The sequence below is a fragment of the Monodon monoceros genome, unplaced genomic scaffold (genome assembly GCF_005190385.1).
Source record: "Monodon monoceros isolate NGI ecotype Baffin Bay Population unplaced genomic scaffold, NGI_Narwhal_1 Super_Scaffold_5, whole genome shotgun sequence".
In the NCBI taxonomy this organism is placed as follows: Eukaryota; Metazoa; Chordata; class Mammalia; order Artiodactyla; family Monodontidae; genus Monodon; species Monodon monoceros.
Genome location: NW_021703782.1, coordinates 64,410,633 through 64,424,685, shown reverse-complemented (window position 1 = coordinate 64,424,685; position 14,053 = coordinate 64,410,633). Strand labels below are relative to the sequence as shown.

Below are 14,053 nucleotides of genomic sequence, written 5' to 3'. Positions count from 1 at the left end.
ATTTGTAGTGAGGTGGATGGACCCAGAGACTGTGATACAGAGTGAAGTAAGTCAGAAAGAGAAAAACAAATACCGTACGCTAACACATATATATGGGATCTATAAAAGAAAAAAGGAAAAAAATATGTTCAGAAGAACCTAGGGGCAAGACGGGAATAAAGATGCAGACCTACTAGAGAATGGACTTGAGGATACAGGGAGGGGGAAGGGTAAGCTGGGACAAAGTGAGAGAATGGCATGGACATATATACACTACCAAACGTAAAATAGATAGCTAGTGGCAAGCAGCCGCATAGCACAGGGAAATCAGCTCAGTGCTTTGTGACTACCTAGCGGGATGGGATAGGGAGGGTGGGAGGGAGGGAGGGAGATGCAAGAGGGAAGAGATATGGGGACATATGTATATGTATAACTGATTCACTTTGTTATAAAGCAGAAACTAACACACCATTGTAAAGCAATTATACTCCAATAAAGATGTTAAAAAATCTATTCTAAAATCACCAAATAGAATACTGAATATTTTAAAATAATTTGTTCACTTTTTTATTTATAGAACTGTATTTACAAGATGAAGATATGTGAAACTAATAAATATTTTACCACCATTAGAAAGTATATGCTCTAAGCTAGTAGTAAGTGACAAGAAATTTTTGAGAAGTCACTTCTTTAGTAAATGCTTGTATGTTATAATGACTTTTGTTGGAAGATTTGGCTGCCTTTTTTTCCCAAGAAACTCAGTTTCTAATAATAAGTACTCTGTAATGCAGAGTGATGTTTTATAAAAATAGATCAGTGTCACTTGGAAAATAGGGTTGGACAGTTTAGCTTTGAGTTCCAGCTCTGTCCCTTACTGTTAATAATAACATTTGTATATAATAACTTGATATACAAAATTATCACCTGATTAACTCTGGCAATGTATATACCTGCAAACTGTTTCTACCTCCTGAATGAATGATTTCTTATCAATGTGACTGAAATTATACCAGCAGGGATATTGACCATGGAATTTAACATGGAATTAGTATATGGTAATGTGAATTTTGGTTCAGAGGACCAAAGAAGCAGATGCACTTTGAATTGAATGGACAGATCATAACTCAGAAAAAAGACAATGAGTAAAACAAGAATATCAGCAATTGTTATATCTAATTAACGAGTCCCAGACAAACATCAAACTGTAAAGAACTCGGTTATTTCTTGGAATAGGTGTGCAGATAGAGGCAGAATGAAGAGATAAAATTCCAAGTATATACACATGGGTTTTAGAGACTTTTTAATCCTGCTTCTTGGATCTGAGTGCACTAACAAAAGGGCATAATATTTTATTACCTAGATTTTGGTCTCCTATGGTAGGTTATTCCTGTAGAAGGGATTGTGTCTGATGAATACTCCTCTGTAAGACAGGATTTCTCAAAAAGCCAAAATGTTTTCAGGACATTAATAGATTTTACCTAAAATACCCATGATCCTTTAAATATAAGAAACTGTGAATTAAACAAAGGCTACAGATTAAAAAAAAAACAAAAACAAAAACAAAACGGTCTGCTCTTCAGTGCTGATTCTCAAAAAAACCCAAAAACGGTACTAATGTGTAACTCACATTTTCCTCATCAGAATTTGTGGAAAAGGGAAAATGTTTTCAGATGCATATTCCCAATTTTCAGGATTTGTAGTGGAAAATCAAAAGCTTTCCATAAAGCTTGTATTTTAAAATGGGCTAATGCAGAGTCACAATACACTTTAAACACACTCTAGTCTATTACCCATTTTTCATAAAGTCACAAAATTAAAAGAAATCTGCAGAAGCTTAAAAAAGAAAACTTATTAAGTTATGGTATCAGACAATATGGCCTTAGTCATAAAATATTGGTAAGCAAAGAAGGCATCTTCTTGGTGAAGTTAAAGCATATTAAAGTCATCTTCATTACAAATGTGGCCCCAAATAACACTTCAGCTCTCTTTGGCAGTGAGGCAAAAGTTTTTCAAATAAGGAATGGAAATTTCTCTGAGCATAGAGCTAAGTTATATATCACAATATTATATAATGTTGCTGGATAGCAACACTGCCATTCTGTTAGGAGTAATGGAACGAGTGAGTACCAAACTGCTCGTGTAGCAGGGCAACTGGTTTGCAAAAACACATTTATCTGTGTACTCTTTTAATTCGTTCACAGTACGAATGGATGAATTCAAAGTTTAGGAGTATTCCTTAAGACTGCCAAAGCATTTTAGGTCAAGCTGTAAATTTTCCCTAAAGTTCTCTGCCAAGATAATGCTGAGGACTGAGAAGAGAATCCTTCAAATGGTTCCAAGAGTAAACTTTAATCTGTTATGGAAAAAATAAGTAGATGTATATTTCCCTATCTTGGCTTGATGCTTGCTTGGTTCCAAAGGCTTACCACCACATGGCAGACATGCTGGTTGTATCTGAGGCCTGGAACCCCGGGGCAGGAGTTGGAATATTGGGACACCATCAGTATTTTGCAGAGGTTTCCCACTACCTCTAGGGAAGCATAAATCTTCCAGGTCTGTCTTCCTCGGTGATGACCTCTGGAAGTATGAAGGTAACAACTTACTCTCTGATGGGAAGGAGCCTAGGGCCCAGTGAAGCTCAAATCTTTGGAGCCACATGTGCTTCAGTCCATATCCTGACTCTTTGTGTTGATGTTGATAAAAACCACCTCCAGGACTGTTGACTGTTGTGAAGGTTACAGATAATGACGATAAATGTACTCGACAGGTACCATGAAAGGCCACCTATGGGTCACACACCATGGCTGCATAGGAAGCTATATTGTGTAACTATTTCACTAGGTTTTACTTCACAGTTCTCGCTGGGAACTATTCCTATAACAGAAATAGAATATGCTATGCTGTTAAAGTTTCCTTATACCCAAACATTCTCCTGTAGCCTATAAAAGGTTTGGTTTTGCTTTTTGATAAGTATATTCTAGGATGCATCCTAATTACCACAGATTCAGCCCAATCTCCTACACCTCTGCATTTACAGTAGAAATAAAATTTCACACATTTTGAAGTTGACACAAGTGTTATTGAGCCACTCAATGGAGGGATCTTGGGTTATGTGGGTCCAAGAAATCGGTATGTTCTTGAGGTTTCTGAATCGTCAAAGTGGAAATTGGTTCTAGTGCAGAGCTAGAGCCCCCCTGTCTCCTGAATCTTCTTTCTTTACTGATCCTTTCCTCTCACTTCAAAAACAAGCTCAAGTCTCCCCTTTCTAAAAAAAAAAACAAAACAGAAAAACCAACAAAACAAAAACTCTTTCATCTCAAGTTTCTTTAGAGGTATGGTCGAACCTCTCTCTGAGAAAGAGAGAACATCTGAACTTACTGAGAACTCTGCTAACTGTTTACATTCTCCCTTCATTCTTCCACCAGGGCATTTGGGGTCTGTCCTCAGCATTTCACTGACACTGCGCTCATTCAAGCACCTAATTGTCATTTCCAACAGACAAGTCATACTGTGCCCACCTCTCTGCTTTAGAAACTCCTAAGTCCTTTGGCTTCTGAGGCCCTGCACTTTCCTAATTCTCCTCCTCCTCTATGTCTAGTTCCTTCTGTTTCATTTATTCCACCATCTCCTTCCTATGCCTAATCCTTAAACATGAATTTAAGGCTCCACCCTCAGCTTCCTGCTGTTACTACTTTATACATTCTCTTTGGGTGATCTTACCTCTTCTCAAGATTTCAACCACTGTCTTTATGCTAAGGATTCCCACAGCCATAGTACTACCCAGACTGTACCTGACCTTCAGCTTCCTACATCAAAGTCCTGCTGGAAACCTCCACCTGGATGTTTCCCAGGTAACTCAGAACTGAACACAACTTCTTCTACCCTAACATAATTTTCAGTTTGAAATTCTCTCAACTGTTGACACCCTCAAACAAACAGCTGTCCAAACTAGAAATCTGAGAGTCACTTTCCCTGACTCGTTACTCCCGCCCAATCAATTAGCAAGTCCTGTCAATTTAGTCCCCTTTCTGGTGTTTTATTTACTCTCTCCCTTTTACCTTACTCCCCTTGTCCTATTTCAAGCCCTCATCATCTCTTAGCTAGACCACTGCACAGTTCCCTAACTAGCCTCCCCATTGCCAATCTTCCTCAAATCAATCCTCTTCTCAGCTACTGGGCTGGAGAGCAAGCCATATCACTACTCATTGTCTACAGAATAACGAACAGGCAGCAGAAGCACAGTAACAAATATCTAGTGGTAAAGTCCACGAATGGTTCCTCCAGTAGGATTTTGCCTACAATATGTATCTCTTTACCCTTGCCCAAATATAGCTCTCTAGACTTCCTTCTGATTCTGAGAGCTAATTAATACCCTTCCAATAAATTTCTTTTCTGCTTAATTTAAACAGCCTACTTATGCAGTTTGCAATGAAACTCCTGGGCTAGTATACAATTCCTTTTGCTCTCTACCATAATTACAGATTTATGTTTCTTCCTGTTGGTCTATGGTGACCACAAAGGTCAGGGACCATGACTGTGTATGTATTTCATGCACTCTCTGTACTCCAACAACTAATATAGTGCCTGACGGGTAGTGGGCACTCAAATGTGTGTTGATAGAATGAATATTTTTTTTAAAACATCTTTATTGGAATATAATTGCTTTACAATGGTGTGTTAGTTTCTGCTTTAATATTCTTTAGAAACTTTTTCTGTAAAACATATGATTCATTCACGATACTATGACATTATGGCATGATACCACTTGTTTTGGTTTATTATTTTATTCTAAACCTCAGAATCCCCCAAAACACAGATAAATGTCTCAAATGTAGAAAAAGCAAATATTCTGGCAGATAACACTGAATCATAAACCTAATCCTTTGGTTTCTCCATAAGTCACCACAGTATGCAAGAGCTGCTTCCAGGAGCAGACAAATATCCCATCAGGGTGGGTACTATACTGATGTCTCACACTTGAGTTCCTTAGAAACAACAGCTCTCAATAGCTAGTTCAAAGTCTGTTCATCTTTTGCAAAAAATACTTTTTAGACCGATCAGTGTCACTCTCAAGGCTGCTTTATGATTGTTTGTGATGGCAGAGGATCAAGGGATTCGGGCTGCCCTGATGGGTAAATAATCCAAGGGCTATTTGCCCATGGGTATGTCGGGATGAAACAAATCACACATTGGTGAGGCAAGCTGAAATACGGCTTCACTGTTATATCTGGAAATTACAACAGAAGCCTCCAAAGTCTTTGAAGTCCTATGGTAGGAAGGATTGTTAAACACAACCTCTTTCACTACAGGGGAAAATGTCAAGTTTTGTTTTGTTTTTTTCTTTTTAAATCAATCTCAATAAGGGCTTTAGAGATTGATTAAATCCAGAATGTTTGTACCACACACTGTCTGTCAGGTGTTGTGGGAAGCATGTGATCCCTGTTCTTAAAGTGTAACACTCTGATGAGGTGAAGAGGTGGGGACACCGATAAGGGGACACTAAGAAGATTTACATGGTGGAACGTGAAGAGAGCCATGGGAAGGGAGAACAAAGAGGAAAGGGAGAGGTTCATTTACTTGGGAAAATCAGGGAATGTTTCAAAAAAAAGAGCCCTACATTAAAGCACAGATAGATTTAAATAGGCCGGGATGGGGCAGGGGAATGGAAAAGCAGGATAATACAGACGTAGAGAACAGCACAAATAGAGCAGGGAGGCAAGAAAGTAAAGAGCATGTTGAATGAACAGCACGCTGGGGATTAATGGGAGGGAAGAGTAGAAATATAGCTGGGGGCAAATCACGAAGGACCTTGTGTGCCAAGCTAGGCAGTTTGCACTTTACCATGTTGGCAATTGGTAATCATTAAAGGATCCTTAATAAGAGGACATTCCTTCTTTTTACATCTGGTTGCGGGGAGATGGGGGCAGTTGGCCATTCTTCTAATCACTGCCCTCAACCCTGGCTGCATATTGGAATCACCTAGGGAGTTGGTTCATTTCTTAGTGTCTATTTGTTAACAACACCAGGTCTGTTCATTTCTTAGTGTCTATTTGTTAACAGCACCAAGTCTGGCCCCATGTCTGGCCAAGTAAATCAGAGTCTCTTGGGGTAGGGCTGGACACAACTATTTTTAAAGAAACTTTTAGGTGATTTTAATGTCCAGTCAGGGTTGAGAACCATTGGCCTAATGCACAGGTGTGAGAATTTCTCTATAAATTCCTATTTTTTGTCAGGAATGTTTTATTGATATTAGGTATGACATTATGCTTTCCTTAATTAGGTATGGCCTAACGGATATAATAGAAATTTCTGATATATTGTGAAAGTTCTTTGGTCTTAAATAACTTCCTCGTTTATCACCAGCCATATGTTCTTCTGTGTTAAGTACTACCGTCTTCCTGTAGGTATTTCATATACATACCTACATATATATGAAATTAAACATATAATCAAATGCTCCAAGAGCCTAGATCTGAATGCATGAATACATTTATATGACTGAATTGATTAAGACAAGCATAAGAGAAATTGAGGAAGAGTGGGTGGGATAACTGGTAGAAGTAAAAATCAGGATTGACCAGCAAAGATGCCCAACACATGTTCAGCTACCTGCTGGGCTTATATATCAAGATGCCCATCACTTCTATTAACATAAATAGGTTTCACTCAGATTCTTAAAAATCAAACATTGTTTAACAAGAGACAGAAGTAGGACTATTGCTGGGGTGACCTACCAAATAGGTTCTGCTATTTTAAGAACCAGGATTTTTTATGAATAGCATATCCCAAAATGCAAGTCATAAAACCTGGGGACTGCATGCTAAGAGATTTGAAGATGACAGTGAAAGTAGAAAGTCCTATGACAAGAAATTACTTTTTCCTCCCAATATATTGTGACCACAGCTGACTTCTGCAATTATGGGAAGGAAAACATCCCCAAAATCCTGGGCGCCTTGTCAGGGATCAGACCAGGAGCTGGGTAGCAACTTCCCATTCAGCAACTCTAATTTGAGTAGGGAGGAACCCAGACTGGGTGTTGGCCTTGATAGGAAGGCCAGACAGAGCCTACATCCAGAGAAGTGAGTCACAGCAGAGAGGAGCAGGCAGAGATTACCAGTCCAGATAGGTTAAGTCCCAAGTGGAGGGGCCAGGTAAGAGAACACAAGAACTCAGATTGATTGACGGGGAGGCCATGGGTTAGGGACCTGCCTAAGAGCTTAGGAGATGAGAGTTCAGAGGTCTCCTAGAAGGGACCAGCGTGGAACTTGATTGATGCTGAGGCACCAGCTCCGTGGGACAGATAAGTAGGGAAGAACAGGCTAGGGCAGGGACCAAAGCACTCCTGACAAAAACTAAGAATTTATAGAGAAAAAGGTCTAAGTCATAGGGAGAGACTGTATACCAAGTGCGAAACTTAGTCTTATTCCTTTATGTCCACACTTCAGTCAGCCACACAAAACTTAGATGGCCCAGGAGGCTAACAGATGATTGAATTATTAAATAAATAAATAAAATAGAGCCAAACAATAAGAAAAGGAAAGCTCTTCCTCTGGTTGGAATAGAGAACAAATGGCAAAACTATAACGAAAAGAAAAATGCGTTCTCCTGAGCAAGCCAGAAGCTGTGTTGGAAAGCTGTCTGAATTGAAGAAATAATGTTTGATAAAATACAAAACTAGTAATAATAAGAGTAACAATAATAATTGGCTACATGTATAAAGTGCTCACTATGTGTTAAATATTTTAATGTATTTAGTCTTCATAACAATCTTAGGAGATAGGTGCTTTAATTATCTCCATTTTACAGCCAAGGAAACTAAGACACAGAGGGGTTAAATAATTTGCCCAAAGCCACACAGCATATAAGGGTAGAGCCTGGATTCTAATCCAAGCTGTCCAACTCTAGAGTTCATATTAACCACTAGGCTTACATTGTTTCTCATGCTAAGGAACTACCTTTGAAGGGGCAGAATGAACCAGGGGCACACACGAAACGCATAAGGACTTTTTAATCATCCAATATTGAAGTTATTCCTTCAGCAAATTCATTCATCCAACAAATATTTGTTGAGCATCTACTATGTGCCAGGCACTCTTTTATATGCTAAAGATTGCAGGCAGGTGGGATCCCTACACATCTGAGTGAATAAATGCATGGTCTGGCATAAAATATAGTGTTTTGTGGGTTTGGTAGGCCCAAAGCACTGCACCTTTGGAACCCATGTTCTTCCACATGTATGAAATATAATTAGATGTCTGATGAAGAGTTTCTAACACGTTGCAGAGCTTGACTAACACACCAAAGTGTCAAGGTCCAGGAGCTGGTGAAGACAGGGACATTGGGAGAGGCAGCAATGCTAGAAGAAAGAAAGGTGAAGAGCTGGGGAAATGAGGCCCTGCCCCAGGGCTGCCACTGACTTGGTCATTGACCCTGACTGGGAACCTGTCTGGGCCCCAGTGCACGCCTCCGTAAAATGAGGAGGTTGCACTGGATGAACTCCAAGGCCCAGCTCTAGGATCTAGGATCCCAGGCAGAGCCAGGGCAGAACCAAGGCCATGCTCAGGCACAGCTCACAAGAGCCAGGTTCAATCTGACATCAGTAGTAGCCAGGGCGGGCCGGGGAACGCCACAGGGCATTGCAGGAAGAACTCAGCCAGTTCCTGGGGTCGACTGTTACTCTGAGAGGCATCTGAGGAACACCCCAGACTCGTGCTGCTCTCAGCCTCTCCACAACACGGGGGCTGTGTTTCTGCATAAAGGGCATCAAGAGACCAACAAGCAGAGGTGATGCAGGTTTAAGCAGATCCAGAGGGTGGGAATTGCCTGATGAACTCCTGATGTCAGGGTGGAATGCTGAGTCAGAAAGAGAGCTGTAACCCACAGAAAGGGGGAACTGGTCCTCCTCCTCTAGGAAGGCCCCCGGGGATGCTGGCCAGACTTCTGGCTCCAGCCGGGCCTCAAGAAATATCAGGCAGGATTTATCAGTATTAATAACTAGCACATGACTGAGTGAAGAAGTGAAACTCAGCTGACCAAGTAACTGAAAGTGTCCTTAAGAGAGAAGGAAGGGGTTTGGGTGAAGAAAGGAGGTTGACAGGAAGAGACACACGCATGTACATACATTGAGATATCGACCTACTCTACCACCCGCCCCCCATTGGTTATGCCAAACTTCTAGCTGGCCAGCCTGCCTCAGATACCATCACTTGCTCCTGGGTACAAATACCATCCAAATTCTTCCTGTATTAGGCAATTCCTCAAACACTGACCCCCACTGTTGTAGAAAAAAAAAAAACTTTCTCTACAAGTGCTTTGAATTTCCTTTTTTACCTCCTCTTAACCTGATATGTCCACATCTACCTTTCTCTCTGGGGTGACTTAGTGTTCCAAACTTCTAATTAAGGAGCAGTACCTGGGTTTGGATTTTACCCCCTCCCTCCCTCAGTTCCTCCAATGACTTCCTCATAGAGCCAGCTTAAAGATGCCAAACCAAGGGGTCCAAAATTTGGAATGAAGCCAAAACCCAACTGATGACTAGTTATGACCATTCTGATGTGAGGCCAACTTTATAGTGTCCAAGAATCCTCAGCCGAAGGGCTTCTGCCCCCCCACAGCTGGCAGTGGGGAAATGGAACCAACAATCTCGATTTCAGCTGAGGACGACTGTTCAAAGGGGTTCCAATATTCTCTGAACTGCGAATGAATAAAGATTTTTTTTAGATGATAAATGAATGAATAAGAAAGATTTTTATATGATAAAATAGATCTCTTCTTTCCAGGATTTAATTCAAACCTAAAATTTAGATGTAAGTTCAAAGTTTGATTCTGACACAATCTCACTTGCCTTGACAAGTGAGAGAAAATTAAAATATTCTACCGAAAACATGGAGGTAAATCAAGAAAACAAGAAACTGGAAAGTAGACGAGGCTAGGTTGCTGTGCCCAGTCACCTGCTCTGGGCCACCCTCTGTCCCTGGGGGTACCCTTCCTATGGTACGCAACCCAAGTCAATGCATCGCCTTGTCAAAACTCATCCATTTTGTGCCCAGTGGAAATCAAGCGTATTTCAAAATGGCCATGAGCTAGGGACATTGGAATTGTAATCGGAGAGGCTTAGAGACCTAATACTCTAAGTAAACCAAAGGGGTGGACCTCAAATACAACTTGGGGCAGCTGGGAGATATTTTGAGACAATGACTCCCGATTTTAATCTCCTGTAATGAAATTCTAATTGGCAGATTTTTTTTCTCTACTTAACTCTCTTCACTGGGCTTTAGCATTGATCTCTCCACTGTAAATTAAGCTACTGACCAAGGACATCTAGAAAGTGCTATTTGCATTCCAAATACTTGTGGGCAAAAGTCACTGAAACCTATAATTTTCTATGCCGCCATACAATACACGGAGGTGGATGGAACCAGTTTCAAAGGGTTTTTGCAGCAAGATGAAGTAAATTTGCAGAAAGGCTTGTGAACAGATTTCAGCCTGGGACACTTGTATTGTCTTTAATCTACCAACCTAGGAATGGGTTTATACCAGAAATTCTTAGTGATGGCTTCTCAGCAGGCAGCAGCAGTGGCTGCCACACCCCTACCTCGCTGTGCCTCTGGAGTGGACTGTTATGTCCAAGTTCTGGCCTCCGAAAAAACGTGATACGTAAGGATGGAAGCCTAACCAGCCTGCTCCCCGGGGAATGCTCAGAGGAGAATGAATGAACTTTCCCCAGCCCTGAGCCAGAAAGCTGTGGCTGTTAGAAGTTAAAAAGAAAGCAAAGAGGAAAGCAACAGTGTCTTCATTTTGCTATAAACCACAATCACCTTTCCCTATAAGCATCGTCCAGTTTTTCTGGAGGGGCACAGTTTAACTGCCACTGGTGCAGAGGTGCCAACTCAGCAGAGAGCACTTCCTGCGGGTCTGGGTGGCAGTTGAGTGCAGCGAGCTGTGGCCTGCCCACTGACCCAGGAGCAGGCTGCCAGGGGGCCACCATCCTGACAGAGGCCTGGCAATGGGGGCACAGGACTGAGGCTCCTGGATTAAGGGGTGATGTTGATTTCCTTTTCTCAGAGCCAGGCTAGGGCGAGGCAAGAGGGGTGTCTAGGGCACAAGATTTAAGGAGGTTTTCACTCTCAGTGTCATGCAAGTGGCTCTTTCACCTTAGTCCTAGCCCTGCACAGGGCCACCAGCAGAGGTAGGAGTTCTCAAAGGTCAGTAGTTCTCAAAGTGTGATCTCCAGACCAATAGCATCACCTGGGAACTTGTTAGATATGCAAATTCTCAGCCCCATCCCAGACCCACAGACTCTGAAACTCAGAGGTGGGGCCCAGCAACCTGTGTCCTAACATACCCACCAGGTAATTTTAATGCAGCTAAAGCACTGTGCTAGAGAATAATGCTCTCCAAAGCCAGTCATGTGGTCCAGGTCAGGCCACTGCTCAAAATGCTTCAAACACAGCCAGAACAGGGAAAGGGGTAAGGTGGTGAGATGAAAGAGACTTCCCTAAGGCAATCAGCAAGGTAGGAATCCTTCAAACGATAAATCAGGAATGGATTTTTCCCAGCTACCCCTAAGTACTCTGTAGGAAAGGCTTGGCAATTGTTGGCAATAAATAAAGCTTACCACTGAGTAGTTCCCTCCTGTTTTTTCCCTGATCTAGTCAGCTCAGAGCTGGCCACTGACTGATAGCTTGGGACATGGGCCAGCCATCTGAATATTCTAAGACTGAGAGTCCCTCCTCTGTAAAATGGGGCTAACATCACCTCCCTGCCAATGTCAGAGAAGCTAGTATATGCAAAGCCCCAAACAGAAGCCCAAGGCAGAAAAGCTGTGATGACAGTTCATACACCCTAAGCAGGGGTTCTGAACCTCCCCCTTCTCCAGGGAGCTTAGATAATCTGGGGGCCTGAGGACAACTGAGATTCCTGGGAAGGAGGTTAGTTGATCTCTTTTATGCTGCAGTGTTTTTTAAAGGAGGCTATTTCCCAGTCCCAGTGGCCTGGGGCATCAAGCTTCTTAATGGGGTGGCACAAGTGAGAGATAAGGGAAAGAAGTGCCTCCTCTTCGGCGTTAGAGAACTACTTATTTTTTACTAAATAAATGAAGGGCAAGAAGCTATATCTGAAGACCCCACATTTAAACTTTGTCACTCGAACCCAAACGGTATGAGTGGTAAGACAATGACCAACGCCAGCCAGCTGAGAGACCTCAGGCACATGGACATGGACTTGGTATCCTCTTTCGCCAAGTACTGGATTATAAATACAACAATAACATGAGGATGATGTCATGCAACAAAACGCTGTCAAGCACAACATAAATGTGAGGTTTAGCACTGAGGTCCCATCACAGAATTAGGGCACCATTTCTGCAGGACGAGAAGAAAACTAACCTCACCCAACTTCCCCAGCTCACCAAGGTGTCTACTGCGGACCAGAGAGGCTGTTGACCTGCAGAGGGCACGCAGCTGGTGGGAGACAATCATCAGCTGTGCCCCCTTTCTCCCTTCCATGGGGGGAGGGGGCGGGCAAAATCGCAGAGCTTCTACCCACAGGCCAGGTAAACAAAGGCCTCCATCTCTTCATTGGCCATCCATGCAGCACAGCTGAGAGTCGGAAAGATGATCCATGACTCACACTTTTCCTCCTGAGAGTACTTAACTCCAAGATGATAACATTGCCCATGCGAAAGAGCCAACCAGCAAAAAAGGAAAGTTCACCTTGGGCCCCTGTGCACTGACCCCCTTACCTTCCTCGTTTAAAATCCATGGCAGGAACTCGAACACCGAGTCAAAGTCGCAGGTGTTCTCTTCGAAAGCGCAGGATCCCGCGGGCAGGTCCAGGGCACCGGCAAGCTGCAGGGCTGCTGGCACAAAGCGGGTTTCAGTTCAGGCTCGGTCTCAGGAGCGTTTACACCAACTTAGGGCACCCCGGGGAACCACATGGTGATAGTGAGAAGGGGTGCGGGAGGGGACGGGAGAGGGAGGCAGTATTGCCGCCCCCGCCCAGGGCGCTTGCACTGCGCGACCCGGTCGCTGGGCTCGGGGAGGGAGATTAGCGGCTGTGGAGATGGATCCGTAGGCGCCCTCGGATGGCCCAGCCTAGGACCGCAAGCCCGACTACCAGGGCTGCGGGATTGGGAGAGGGTCACGAGAGCGCCCCTCGGAGGAACCCCCCCATCCCGGATCCAGGCCTTACCTTGCACCGCCAGCAGGACGCCCCCGAACAACATGGTCGGGGAGGAAGACTAGACAGGGGTGCGAGCCGCCAGCCCGCTGGGACAGGCTGCTCCGGGTGGAAGGAGTGTGGGAAGCGGGGGCGCCTGGAATCGGGGGAGGGAGAAGTCGGAGGCAAAGCGTGCGCTTGGAGCTGCCCAACTTTGCAAAGCGGCCCCGGGAGCAGAGCGGAAAGCCGAAGGTGCCTGAACTGTGAGCGCCGCTCGGTGCGCTCGCGTCGTAAGTGAAGTCGGCCGGCCGCACAGCTGGTCCTGGGCGAGGATGGGGCTGGGCAGGGAGGAGACAACTGCACACTTTTGAAAAGCCAGCCAGAACTGGCTGGGAGAGGAGAGGTCGGGAGGCAGTGCCACGGCTCAGATTTTTAAAGCTTGGGACCAGACCCCTGGCAGATACTGGAGAGGGCAGGCCTCCCGGGAGCCCCTCGGCTGAGCTGGGACTGGAGGCGCCCCGCCCCACCCCGCCCATCCTAGTGGGAACCAGCTTATTTCTGGGGACAGCCTCCCTCTATCTGGAATGCCAGTCCTGCGGGGCTCGCCCTAATTTTAACCTTTTCTCCCCAGAATGGAAGAGGGTGGAATTCTCTTAGGAAAACCTAGAGGAAATTTTGGGAAGTGTTGGGTGGAATAAGCCTTACATCTAAGAGTTTCAGCGTTTATGGTTAACGCTAACCTTGGAACACCGCCCCCCCCCCACCTCCCCGCCTTTATTTAGCAGTGGAATGTTTGGCATCTCTGGTGCTCAGCATTCCCTCTGTCTGGTGAAATGGGGGCATTCCTCCTCTCCAAAGAGCCATGATAAATTAGTAGAAGGTTTCTAAATTGGGGTGGGGGTAGTGATGTCAGGGA

The 14,053-nt window shown here is 44.0% G+C and overlaps 1 protein-coding gene across 2 annotated transcripts in view; it reads right to left on the bottom strand.

The window, feature by feature from the left end:
• Positions 1–13,814, bottom strand: part of MAMDC2 (MAM domain containing 2) — a 165,852-nt gene extending 152,038 nt beyond the window's left edge. Inside the window, exons 1-2 of one of the 2 annotated variants that reach the window (XR_003790805.1) lie at positions 13,171–13,814; positions 12,722–12,835 (exon numbers count right to left, since the gene is read on the bottom strand). Coding sequence is in view for 1 of the 2 variants with exons in the window: in XM_029202966.1 (XP_029058799.1) it covers positions 12,722–12,835; positions 13,171–13,204 (148 nt within the window). In the remaining variant the exon portion in view is untranslated. The remainder of the gene's footprint in view (positions 1–12,721; positions 12,836–13,170) is intronic. The other variant, XM_029202966.1, reaches the window with a different exon arrangement.
• Positions 13,815–14,053: the final 239 nt, after the last annotated feature.